The 13,344-nt window shown below is 37.3% G+C and overlaps 1 protein-coding gene across 10 annotated transcripts in view; it reads left to right on the top strand.

Annotated features, from left to right (window-relative positions):
• The window catches only part of TANK (TRAF family member associated NFKB activator), a 29,206-nt gene extending 16,894 nt beyond the window's left edge, over window positions 1-12,312 (top strand). For 7 of the 10 annotated variants that reach the window (XM_065670592.1, XM_065670589.1, XM_065670590.1 and 4 more), the window contains 5 exons: window positions 327-506; window positions 1,365-1,441; window positions 3,601-3,719; window positions 5,610-6,193; window positions 10,480-12,312. In XM_065670592.1, the coding sequence (XP_065526664.1) occupies window positions 327-506; window positions 1,365-1,441; window positions 3,601-3,719; window positions 5,610-6,193; window positions 10,480-10,647 (1,128 nt within the window). In that variant the 3' untranslated portion in view covers window positions 10,648-12,312. The remainder of the gene's footprint in view (window positions 1-326; window positions 507-1,364; window positions 1,442-3,600; window positions 3,720-5,609; window positions 6,194-10,479) is intronic. The other 3 variants (XR_010610727.1, XM_065670593.1, XM_065670591.1) reach the window with 3 other exon arrangements.
• Window positions 12,313-13,344: the final 1,032 nt, after the last annotated feature.

Raw genomic sequence — 13,344 nt, 5'->3', positions numbered from 1 at the left:
CATACAATATATTGTACATAAAATGTTAATGTAAATTGTACAGTAAGTAAACCAAGAGAGTGTCTTTATTTCTTATAAACACTAATGTGACTTTCAGAAATTCAGAACATACAATCCTTTTGAGTAATTATCTATGATAAGTTACCACTGTGTGTAGTGGTAGAAGGTCTTTACTATCAGTTTAAAATTATTAATGTCATAAATAAGACTGACTCTTACTTATGTTGCAAAAGCTTAATTTAGCTTATTCCAGACTGCTAAATAGTGATATTCCACAAGACTCAGTTCTATTAATTGTACTGGTGTTTCTAAAATTGTTTTTTTAGGAACAGTTAGAAATAGAGAGCATGAAATTGAAGCAACTTGAAGACAAAAATAATCAAAGGGAAAGGAAGCTGATATTTGTTATTTCCAACCAAGAAGATACAATAAGAAGTCTGAAAAGCAAACTGAAAGAATTAAGTGAAGCACAAATGGGTATACAGATGCCAGCAGATAAAAGGGAGGTAAGATACAAAACCATGAAGAGATAAAATGATAAAAAAAACCCAACAATTTTTAAATTATTCCTTCTTTCAAACATGTTCATACTAGTTATTATAAGAAATCATTTTAAATTTAAGCATCATATAGTTACTTGGAAATCGTTAAAGTATATAAAGCACATAGGGAACACCAAACTATTAAATACATATTGGCTGCTTTGTGTGTTAATTATTTTATGTTATGTCATCAAAATTTAGTATTTGTGAAAACTCCAGATTAGCATTTCTGTTTTGTAATTTTCCATTGGGAGTTTTCACCAAGACTGAGTTGTTTTTTTTTCATTTTTATGGCACTCTGTTTTTGGTTACAGAATAGCATCCATAGTGCTATTCTGTCCTTGTGGGATAGCTGGATTTAAAACTATGTAATACTGGAGTGAACCACAAGGTGGTAGTCAAAGTTAATAACTTACTTCAAAAACAGCTAGAACTCTTTGACATACTGGCTTGTGGTGTGTTCTTTGAAAATTTCAGTTAATATATTGATTTTTCAGAGCTAAAGCAGCTAAATACCTGACTAGCAAGCTTCTACGCAATATATAATCTTAACGTACATGTGACTGAAATGGAATTACAGTCAAGCAATATTCTTAGAACCAGTTTCCTTTCAGGGGAATATGAGCGGAGGAATGCCACACTGAGTTAAACTAAAAATAGGAATTTCACAGAAACAGTAAAAAACTGCTTTTGTAATTCTATGAAAGTTTTGAGAGCTTCCAGGACAAGGTGAGGGATCCCATGATATTTTTATTCAGATCAGGGTGAAGAGCAAAATTATTATGCTTACCTCCGATCAATATTTTCATATTTTACTTCAAGGTGAAAAGTAAGAAAGTTGTTCCAGATAAGCCTGACTTATCTCTAGGGATCTCTGGTGTTTCACCTGTGTCTGAAAGGTAAATGCTTTTGTAGCACTGTTTTTTAAATTTGCTTTTATTTGTCTTTTCTGCTATTGAATAAGACCAGCTATTTCCCTGTTTTCTACACAGCACCTTAAAAAATGAATGGGGAGGTGGGGCGGGGGAGGAGTAGAGGTCAAAGAGCCAATGTGGGAAGGTGTTAAAGCCAGCAACTATATGGAATCATAGCTGAGGCTTTGCAAGTGTGTAGGGATAAGTTGAGAGGAAGAAAAATAGCCACTTGGTTCAGCAGGAGGTTAAACTCTCTGGGAAACAGCAGTGGATGTTAATGCTGGGTTTTGGGTAAGCATTAACTCTCTTCAGACCAGGAATGTACAACTGTTAACGGATTAACTGATGGCAGCACAGCAGAGGAGCCTGCTGCGCTGCCAGGAGGAGGTCTGATAGTCAGCATGAGCCATCCAAAGTGAGAGAGTTTGAAATCAGGTTTATCTGTAAGCTGAAGCCATCCAGCCCTTGCTATGACCAAGGGACCAAAAGCAGTCTATTTCCTAAGCCAGTATTCCGTCTTGTGCCTGTGTTTTCGGAAAAGTATTGACCAAAGTCTAAAGTTTGCATTTTTCACAGGATAGGCAGTAATGCCACTTCTCACAATTTTGCTGAGGTCAAGTAGAAGATTCTTTAAGGTGCAGCTAGGAGAGTATTAGGGAAAAGTATCACCAGTTCTTGCTGTCTTCTTATACTCTTGCCTAGGCATCTGCTTTTGGTAGATGAACTACATGGATCTATAGTTTGAGTCACTACTGCTTTATGATAAGAAAAAGAGGAATAAGATTGTGATGTGACAAAGACTTTTCTGTCCTTAAAGACTTCTTATCTTCATACTGATTTATATCTAACAAATAAAAAACCTTTAACTGTCTTCTGTCTCCCTGCTCTCCAGTAACTCCCTTACTTTACTGTTTGCTTGGAAAGAGGTATGTGACTGGTAAGATTACTGGTAATCTTACACTAGTAAGATTATAGTATCACAAAAGTCTAGCAAATTAAGATTGATTCATCTAATCATATGTATATTTTAAAGCTCTGACAAGAATCTTTTTTAATTCTTTATTTATCAAACACCTGAAAAAGGGTCAGAATGTAAGTAGTAACAGTAGCAACTTTAACTCCTTCTGTAGATTTGGGGGGTTTTTTCAAATGAATTACAAATAGACATTTGTGTCTTCAGAAAGAGAAACACAACAGAAGTAGGAACACAGCCATTACACTCCTGATTGCTATATGAATAAGCAATAAAGAGGAAAACAATTCACTGGATCAAAGAAAAATCCCTTTTGAGCTCTTCTGATACAAAGATGCAAAAGAGAACTCAAATCCAACTTCACTTTTTCATCCTTGAAGTTCCATTTTATAACATATCCATTATATTGTGCTTAGAAATATAAATCACTCAGCAAGTTTATCAAAATTTTGCAATGGAATTTTATGGATGCATCAATAACTATTAACCTAGTGCCTTTAGGCAAATGAAACTCACACTAGCATGAAGAACTATTTTTCTATTCTTAGTGCAGGTAACTAAATACGGGATGTCCATATGATACTCTGGAAAAGATATAATAAAAAAAATCCCTCAAAATAAAAGGGAAAGTCATGTGATATTGCATAAAATAGAGAAGTAATGAGTTCACAAGACCCTCTTCAAAATGTCAGGTAGGCAGAGAAGGAAGAAGCAGTAATAAATGCTTGTGTATTCCTTCTCCTGCAGAGTCTGAAATGCACAGAGAAGAATGGACAACAATTAATGTTTGCAGAACTATCAGCAGCTTATTTTCCCTATAATGAGATGGAAACAGTATCCTTGTGAAAGATAAGCTGTTCCACAAAATACCTGAGAGAACTCAAGAAAATGTAAAGGCTGGATTTTCGGGGGGGGTCATCCTTGCAGGACAGGCCCTAAGGTCGAATGTGTATGTGTGTGATATGACTAAACAGCTCTTTGACGAGGTTTTCTTTTCCCTTTTCTGCTTGCTTTTACTGAGGAGAACAAAAATATGTATACGTATGTCGAGGAACAAGGTATCCAAGAAAAGTAGCTTACACTATTGTTTTTCTCTGGTTTGTGGGTGTGACTAGATTAAAGGTCACAACAAGCTGAATTGGTTGACTGATCTACAATTTTGATCTTCCAGGGAGAATCTAGAGACTATTTTCCAGGACATGAAAGAAGAGTGGCATCGAATATGTATGCTAGCCAGAGAACAAACAGACCAACTGAGTAAATTTAAGATAAAGCCAGAACCTGAAACTGGTAATATCATACTTAAGCTCTTATTGTGATTCAACTGTTTGAAAGCTTTGCTTTATATTTGAAAATACTGTAAATTACACATACATAGAAGTACTTCCACTGTTTACCATCTGCCTTTTTCAAGTCTGTTCACATGGTGCTCAGTATTTCACCAAGAAAACGCACCGCCAGTTTTGGCATTCTATGACGAATGCTCCAAATCACATGCTATAAAAGACAGTCATCACATCAATGGCTCTTGTAATTGTTTTGTCCCTTGGAGTGAGAGGCAAGCACTTACTACATGTGATATTCCATCATACTGTGTGAATGACAGCACTTGCTTGCTTTTAATTTAGCTGTCAGTTCAAAAGATGTCTGTTATGAATGTCTCTAGCCCCGTGTCTGTTAGAGGAAAACTGCTGGACTGAGGAGAGCCAGAGGACTTATTTTCTAGACTTCCTTGTGCAGACTTTTGAATGCTGTTTTGTTATATGGGACAGGAGTTTAATCCAACACTTCCTGAAAACAAAAGAAAGGCTTGGTTTTTATTGCAACTGGAAGAGATCCTGAATGTTGAGTTTTGCTAATGCTTACATTATGTTAAATGTAAGCTATTATCGGTATTCCTTGCTAGCTAGCAGAATCAGATGCTTAGGTGATCTGAAGAAACACCTGCCAGACTTACACGGTTGAAGCAAGAGATGCTGATTTCAGTATTCGCTTCTTATTATGTTATATAATTACTGAAGTTTTGTTACATTAAGTGCTCATGTAGAGCTTGTGGCTTCAAATTGCTGTGTCTGAACTGTACTGTTATATTCTGATTGTACAATACTAAACTTTATTATTTAGGAGTGGGAATTTTGGGGGGGTGAGTGCTTGGCAACTTATTTCAGAATGGATTTGTTTTCCTTAAATAAGTGCCTAACTCAACAGTGTGAAAAGCTATCATGATAGAGGTTCAGTCTACTTGATTTCTGTTGTTCTGTGGCCCACTTTACTACAGTATCTGAGTGATGTCAGAAGGCTGCTGTACAGTAAATGTGTACTGAAGTTATTCTCTCACCTGATTAGGAGTAACCATGTGTATTATTACCATTTCTCTTAATAAAGTGCTGAAAATCATAGAATCACAGAATGGTTTGGGTTGAAAGGGACATTAAAGCTCATCCAGTTCCAACCCCCTGGCACAGACAGGGACACAGTCCACCAGACCAGGGTGCTCAAAGCCCCATCCAGCCTGGCCTTGAAGAGTGCTAGGGATGGGGCAGCCACAGCTTTTCTGGGCAAGCTGTTCCAGTGCCTCACCGCCCTCACAGTGAAGAATTTCTTCCTTATATCTAGTCTAAATCTACCCTCTTTCAGTTTAAAGCCATTCCCCCTTGTCCTGTCACTACAAAATGTAGTTCTTAAAACAAAGGGAAAATTTGGTCCCAGTTCTGAATACTCAGTTTTAAGTATTTACCAAATTTGGAAACCAGTGGGATTTTGGTACCTGAATACCTTCAAAAATTGTGCTTATGGTGCTTAGCATGTTCTTGGCACCATGTGAAATGGTTTTGGTTCCAGCTTCTATTTCTGCCAGAACACTTCAGTAAATATATGCAAGTATGTGTTAAAGAGTATGGGACAACATAATTTTCAATAAAAGGAAAATGTTTACAGTCATAAGTCAAAGAGAAATATTAGAACAGAATTACTTCCTTTTATTTCTGTTATGATACTTTTGTGTCAGAGCTAATGTTTGTGAAAGAGAGCTATGTCTCAGGCTGATTTTAAAGAGAAAAACTAAAGGTTAGAAAGCCAGTAAGGACTATCAAAAACCTCTCACAAAAAATACCCCAACCACGCCTTTAATAACTATACTTCAGTGGACTGTTTAATTTTTTCTTCATTCTTTCTTTGCAGAAATACAGTTTTCCATGCCGATACAGTGTACTGATAAAACTGATGAACAAGCAGAAGAGCTTTTTAAGCCTCGGGTTATAAAGGATATAAATAGAGGTGCATCATGCATCACATCTATCACACCAAGAGGAGTGGGCCAAGATGAGGACAACTCCTCTATAGAATCACTTTCTAAATTTAATGTCAAGCTTCCACCTACAGACAATGACTCTGCTTTCTTGCAGAGCACTCAGGAAAAACCAGCAATTCCTTGTACTGGTATAGCTGAAAACATGCTTCAAGATCATCATTTTAACCTGGAGCTTAGAGACCGTGCTGTTAACCTCAGTAAATTGGAACCTAACTCATTTGAAGCTCATGAAGTTGATCTCATGACCTCAGCTTTGCAAAGTTTAACTGCTGTTGACAAAACAAATCGCCCAGATTATGCAAACATGTCCATAGAAAATACCCATGACAAAACATGTTTAAAAACAACAGACACCGGTTTCACATTTGTACCTAAGCACACAGACCAGGGTGTACCTGAAGTAATTTTTTCATCTTTAGAAACTGCTGGGACAATCGTCAGAGGTCCTCATCAGGTATCTTTCTAATAAATACATTCCAAAAATTGGTAATAATTCAGTGAACCACTTTGCAAAGATCTTTGAGATAGGATTAATATATTCGATGGGGTATCTCATCAGTCTTTTTTAAGACATTCTCTCTTGTCAGGTTTTCTTCCTGATACTGCAGAATATGCACAAGGCACTTCTGTGAAAGGGCAGGAATTTAAACAGATGTAGACACTGGATATGCTGGCACAAATTTCAGTTCATTTAGTTATTAATTGCTTCTATATATTCCAAAGCTGTCATTAATCTGAAATTGCCCCTTAGATTGCTTTCTTTCTACCCTTGATTTCAGTTGAATAGGGCACATAGTTGTTTTAACTGTTCTTAGTGTACAGCAGAGAATATGACAAATGGACAATTAAAAAGCTGAACAGTTAAATACTTCACTGTGGGAAAATGATCTACTTTTTATCTCATGTGAAGTATAAACAGCACCTTATTCCTCCCTTTAAGGGAACTCTTCATACTTTAGAAGGAGGAAAGCTTATTTATTTTTTCAAATGAAGGAAAGTTTACTAAAATACTTTGTTTTAGGTTTATGTATGTACTTCAGGCTTGAACTTCGCTTATAGCTACTTGAAGTCCATGGGAACTTCTGAAAGCAGTGCCCAGTTGCTGTAATGCAGAAAAACATTTCAGCAGGTTCTGACAATCACATCTCTGAATACTTCGCTTCTTTTCTGTAATCCTTTCTCAAATGAAATTGCTGGCAAAATAATAATGGACCCTTGTAGACTGGGGTTTTTTTACATTTCTGTGGCTTTTCTCACACCTTGTGAGAGGAAAGGTTTTCAGGTATAAGCAAATAGTGATACTTAGAAATTCCGAGAGGATGGATTTGGCAGATTTTTACTCTTTAGGTTAATGTGGTTTTGTGTTCTTTTCTCATGACAAAGCACATGCAGCAGAAGTGCTTTACCTCTTGATTTTGCCGCTGCATGACATGCAAAACTAGCATTTGGAAAGCTATTTATAGGACATGATAGCTTTGATGTTTTCATCTCCTAAAACATAGTGCAGTTTAGATTTCTACTGCAAACCAGTTCTGGATGAAAACTTTAAAGCATGTAAAGTTTGCTGTTCTTCATCATTGTATTTTAAACTATAAGCCTGATTTTTCAAAATGCACTTTAAATATTTGTTTGCAATATGAAAGATCTCAATTCTATGCCAACTTACTAATCACAGATTTTATTGTGCTTTATTTTCCATTGGGTCCTTAGTTAGAAGTTGTGACTGAGTTAAACAAATCAAACCATTTAATCACTGGTAGAATTCCTGTGGAGCTGTGAAGCATTCACTCCATTGCTTGTTACTATCCTCTTTTTATGTATTCCCTCTCCAGCTAATTCTTTTACTAGTTAGTCTGTGTATTCATTTTTCAATAGATGGCACCCTGCATTGTGTATTACAGAAAGTGAAACAGCTGGTATGTGATTATAAATTGAGAGGGTAGTATGCAGCTTAAAAAGTAGAGAATTGTGGTTGAATAGCAATAAGCCTTGGGTTTGATGATGTATGTTTTTGAAGGAAAATATATTAATGCTAACGCTTGGAGAAGAGAAACCTAATTGTGAACCATTTAAGGATTTGTAAGTCAGATCTACAATAGTCCTGTACCACATAAAGGACATCAATTAAAATGTTATACCTTATCGAGAAGCTTGCTTGAAATGAGCCGGTACTACTTTAGAATTCATTAAATATATGGCTGCATGTGTCGGTACATTTAAACATCCCTCGCCTTTATTCAGCTGCCTTCTGAAGAGGCTTTTAAGTATTTTTCTGAGTGATTTGGATTCAACTTTAGTTTTTTGACTGTTAATTGTGCTAAAGGTTTGATTCAGAGATAATATATATGAAGATCAAACTAATAATGTTGTTTTAAAGTTACTTGCATATATGCCCTTTCAACTATATTAGTCTTAGCAAAATTCATGCATAAACTTGTTCTTAGTGTTTTTACCATCTTTCTAAGGGGTAGTTACACTGCTTACTGCTTCTATTATCCCTGCCGCTGGTAAAGCTCCAATAGGGATGAATTACATACCTGATTTTTTTTTTTTTAACTACTATGGAAAAAAATTTCAAGTATTTACTACATATGTTAACTTATAAAATGGAAAACCCCATAAATGAAATAGATTTGGCAACAGTTAAGTTCTTGGAACTGCTCTCGGTTGCTATAATAAATTTAGCTCTTTCCTTCTATGTGGATACTAAATGTGAAAACTCAGTCCTGTTTTCTTAGGATGTAACTTTAAAAAAAAAAAAAAAAACGTGACTGAAAAGAGCAGCAGATTAAAATAAACATGGATATTAGTGGACCTAGGATTTTACAGACTACATTTAACTGAGACTTGCATATAGATGCATATGTTTATCGGTATTCACAGATTGAGGGGGTTGTTTCCACCAAAAATTGTTCTAAGAATGTTCATGATTTTTAAAGCAGATTTATAGTGTATTGATGTTAATCTGAATATTAATGTTTCTGAAATGGAACATCTGCTTAAATATATCCCTGTTCTGAAAAGCATATTAAGTACACTCAAAGAAAGGAACAGAAGTTAAGTGCCTGCCTCAGTGGGTTGCTCTAAGAGTACCTCCCCTTTTTGCGCTTTCAAGATTAGAAATCTAATTTTGTCCTTTCTGGGGTTTTTACAATACTATTTTATTTTCTTTCAAATTGTGCTTTACGTCATAAGGTATTAGAAACAAGTAATTCTAAACACATTTCTGTAGGGATGTTTAAGTGTGTCAGTGTCTAGATAGATTTAGTATGCAATTTACACCAGCAACATACAATAAGTAGACTCTTTGAGCTGAAAAAAGTGGTGTGATTGCACTTAATTACTAATTAGTCAATTTAATTATATGGATTGCTGACCATAATGAAAGACAGTAAATCTGCTATTGCTATCTGATAAGCTAAACACTGTTTAAATAGGGAATGGGCAGGAAATTGACTTCAGGAAGTTTAGCTGGTTTAAAAAGAAGGTTTAACCGTAATGAATGCCGGGTTAGTTGTACAGTGAGTTACCACGGGAGGAATAAACAATAGATTCTAACTACTTGGCTTGATGAAATTTGAATAAGAGCTAAAAATTAAAACTCTTAGGTAAGTATTGATAGCAAGAAATTTAAAACTTCTAAAGAAACTACTGTCTGAAGTATTCTTGTTTGCTTTGCCATGTGTGACTGAAGCAAGAGAGAAAACTGAGCCAAAAAAAAACTGTAGGGTGCTTTTCTCTTCTAGGTTCCATCCCCACATAGAGTTCAAACCAGCTTAGTTCCATTCTGTCTACTTCACCATCACAGTAGTATGCATTTAGTTTTCAATTTACTCAAAACTTAATCATCCTGGCCATATAACATAACAATTTTATCTTGGTTTGCTAATACTAGTGAAACTTAATTTTTAACTTTACTCTGAAAACTGATAAAAGACTTTTTGATTCTTAGTTGGTATGATGCTAAATAATTAGTGCACACTGTGACTTAGAGTATGTATCAGACCGAAGTCTCTTGAACTGCAGGCAAACAGGCTTGCTGACTTTAACTAGCTCAGGGACCAAGAGCAGTACAGCTGCTAGACCAAATTTAGTATAGTTTACAGAATTGCCTGAATGCATGGATAGATATTCAGGTGGTCCCATTGAGTATGATGATGTTATGGCAGAAGGGATTCCTAAAGAGATTTTTTAGACAATTTTTAGACAAATATAACATATATTTACACTAACAGCCAGTCAGAGCAAATAAGTAACTGAGGCTGTGTGACATTGCTCTAGACATTTTGTAAGTGAACTGAAAACTAATTAGGTGTCAGAATAGAAATAAAATATGACTCATATTAATTCTTACAAGAAACATTTTTTTCTAAGGTAAAAATGTGGGTTTTCATTTGTTTTAAATGGCTGTTATGTACTGTGACTTCTACAGTAAAATACTGAAATGCAAAGTTAAAGAAAAGCTTCAATATATGTCAGGCTGATATTACAGACTTTTGTTCATAGCAGTATTTGTCAACAATATATACCAAGGCATTTTAATTGTTTGCAAGGATAGTGTGTTTATAGAACTTAAAAAAAAAAAATAATCTAAGTCCTATGTTGCTCTTCTTAAATGAGAACTCTTTAGTTTATGTCTCTGGCCAGACAGGTGTAGAAAACACCTATATAAATACAAACCACAGCATCATGTAGACCACGTAGTAAACCACAGCAATAATCATTTTCTGTTTCTTTTAGCTCATTTGGCAGCCTGAAGACAATGATTTGCTGGCACAAGCTTATACAGACTCTGAACTGAATCAGTGTGGAATATGTGAATTCTGTCGAGAAGTTTTCCCACCATCTATGACATCTAAGGAAGATTTTCTTCGGCATCTGAATTCCCACTTTAAAGTACAGTCTTAATGTATGAGAATTCAATGGTTCACTGTTTTGCATATATTTTGATTTTTTTTTTATTCAATAGATATGCTAAGAATTGAAGAATTAAGACTTCTTGTAACAAGAACTCATGACTGAAACGGTGTGTCAGATAAGCAAGTTTTTAATTGTCCTTTGACAAGGTAACATGAAACTGTCAGTCACGTCAATACTGTAATTCACATTATTGCTTGTTATGCTTCAGTATTGCCTTCAAGAGTGATGTTAAACACCTTTTTTTTTTCTTTTTCCTTTTTTTTTTTTTTTCCTTTTAATTTATGAGTGTAGACTTGAAGAATTAATGCCTTAATCTGGCTGGGGAAACTGATGTAATGCTAGGATGCTTTTTCTCGCTATCCAGTGATGTGATTATGTTCTCCTTGAACATAAACAGGAAGAGAAGTAGACTCTCATTTTTCATTTCTCTTACAAAAGTTCCAAATTTAACTTACGGTAGCGAACCTCTTAATTGAGATTCTTGTAAAATCGTCGCAGTAACTGAATGCGAGGTATGTCAAAATTGGAGTAGGCTTGTTCATTAGTAACATAAATGAATGGTTGACTCTCCCAGATTAATTATTTACTAGAGAGAGTAATCAAACATAGCACGTAAATTACCTGTTTGTCAAAATGTATCAGTAGCAATTTTATGGATATGTTACATGCTATAAAAAAAAAAAATATGTATTTTGTGTACCTTTCTATCATTAATAATTTGTGAAAATACTCCCACAGAAAAAGTTGTATTACTATGAGGGATAAAGTGAGAAAGGATTAAACTTTCCCTAAAACTAAGAATACCAAAGATTATTTAACTTTCATTCTAGTCTGGTATGAAGGATTGCTGAAGTCTGTTACAGCCTAGAAAGAAAAACCTAATCACTGAAGTCTCAGTGACTTAGTTTTTAACTAGAATAAGCTTAGTGGCCTTCCCAATGCAATTTAAATGTGTCTAATTGAAACACTGTATTCTGATAAAGTTTGCACATTTTCTGGATTTATTAGGATCAAATTAAAAAGGGGGGAGGTACTAAGTAATTTCATTTAATCATAGCAACTAGAAGCTTTTTGCATTTGAGCTGCGTATAGGGTTTAGTCCTGATATTTGATAATTAGCATTAATATTTTCATAGCAGCAAAGCACAACGGTTTCTCTTTTTAAAGATTTTTTTGCAGGTGACACTTCTGGGAAGAATTAACACCTGCACATTTTTAGAAATGGATTTTTCTAAAATTATTTCATCTATTTTAAACATCTCATGTTTGTGACTGGCTGTCAACAGAGTGTACTGTAATAAACAGCAGTGCGCAGGGCTTGTCTGCTCCATGACCTGGAGAAAGAGTTTGTTACTATTAACAGCTCTAAACCCCGGCGGTATCCAGCGCAGAGGAGGATACGTTCATCCCCGGGCTCGCCGTGCAGCGTGTGAAGTACCTCCCAGGCGAGCGCGGCTGGGGGTGGTTCCTGGGAGAGACAGAAGTTCCAGGATTGGGAGGAGAGATGGGGATTCGCACATTTCCAGCCAGCCCGACACAAAGCCGACTTGTCCTCTCAACCGTGAAATTCGAGCTCAGGAGCTCACGTTATTAAGAACTGAACAAACTGCGAGTCACCTTTAAAGAAAATAAAGTCATCTCTGTGTGTCCGTCGCCGTCGTGTCTCCCCTCCCCGCCGTGCGCGGACGCTGTTCGGCTGGCGTGGAGGGAGCCCCGCGCGGGGCCGCGGGTCTTTGTTGCTGGAGGCTGCCAGAGCTCCGCGCCTCCCGCAGAGCCATGCTCCCCCCCGCTTCTGCGGCCGGGGGAAGGGGGCTGGACGACAAGACGACACAGACACAGTTGTCCAAAGCCTCGTCTCACGCAGAGCCCATCCCTCTCCCGCTATGAGTGCTCCTGCCTAGTGCGGCGTCTTAGGAAGCTGTTCAATTCTGCGTGCTTAAAACTATTGCTGCCTGAGGGCGTCTGGTTAGGCTGGGCCACCAGACCACTACGAGGGGCACCACTGTGGTTTAAAAATAAATAAATACCACTCTGAGCAGTTGCGAGCGACTTGAAGTGGGAGGCGAGTGCGGTCCCTGAGCGGGCCCCACTCATACAACTTTCCTGGAGGAGGCTGCTGCTGCCAGCAGAGACATCTGCTTTATTACACTCACTAGAGGAGGTTCAGCATTCCTCCCTCCGCTCCCTCTTCCTCACCAGCTCAGCTCAGCAGAGGAGGTTGAATCCAAACGGGAAATGGGATTTCATTAAAAATAATAATACTAAATTATTACTAAATACTTGAGGGGAAGGACCGAACAGCAGACTTATGCCAAGGGGCACTGCCAAGTTGCTGCCGCTCCGGGCCGGCCGGAGTCCTTCCCGGAGCCGGCGGCCGCCGTTCGCGGGAGGTCTCGTTCCGACCCGAAGGGAAGGCAGAAGGAAGCAAACCACCCCCCGGCTGTCCATGGGCGGGATGGGACATTACGGCCGACTCAACCCGGTGCAAGAGCTCGGTGCCGGCGGCCGGGGAGAACACATGTAGCTGCTCTGTTTCCCCGGCTAACTCGACAGCTGCTCGTAGCTCCAGTAATTAGACTGTCAGTGCTTGTTAGAGGAAAGGAAAACGCTCCTATGACAGATTCCACGAGTCCTCTGTTTTTTTAAGATTTCTCAGAAATCACCAGAGCATTAGCCGCGATCTTT

The sequence above is a fragment of the Lathamus discolor genome, chromosome 3 (genome assembly GCF_037157495.1).
Source record: "Lathamus discolor isolate bLatDis1 chromosome 3, bLatDis1.hap1, whole genome shotgun sequence".
Classification (NCBI taxonomy): Eukaryota; Metazoa; Chordata; class Aves; order Psittaciformes; family Psittacidae; genus Lathamus; species Lathamus discolor.
The sequence above is the reverse complement of the archived record's forward strand: the minus strand, read 5'-3'. Positions and strand labels throughout refer to the sequence as shown.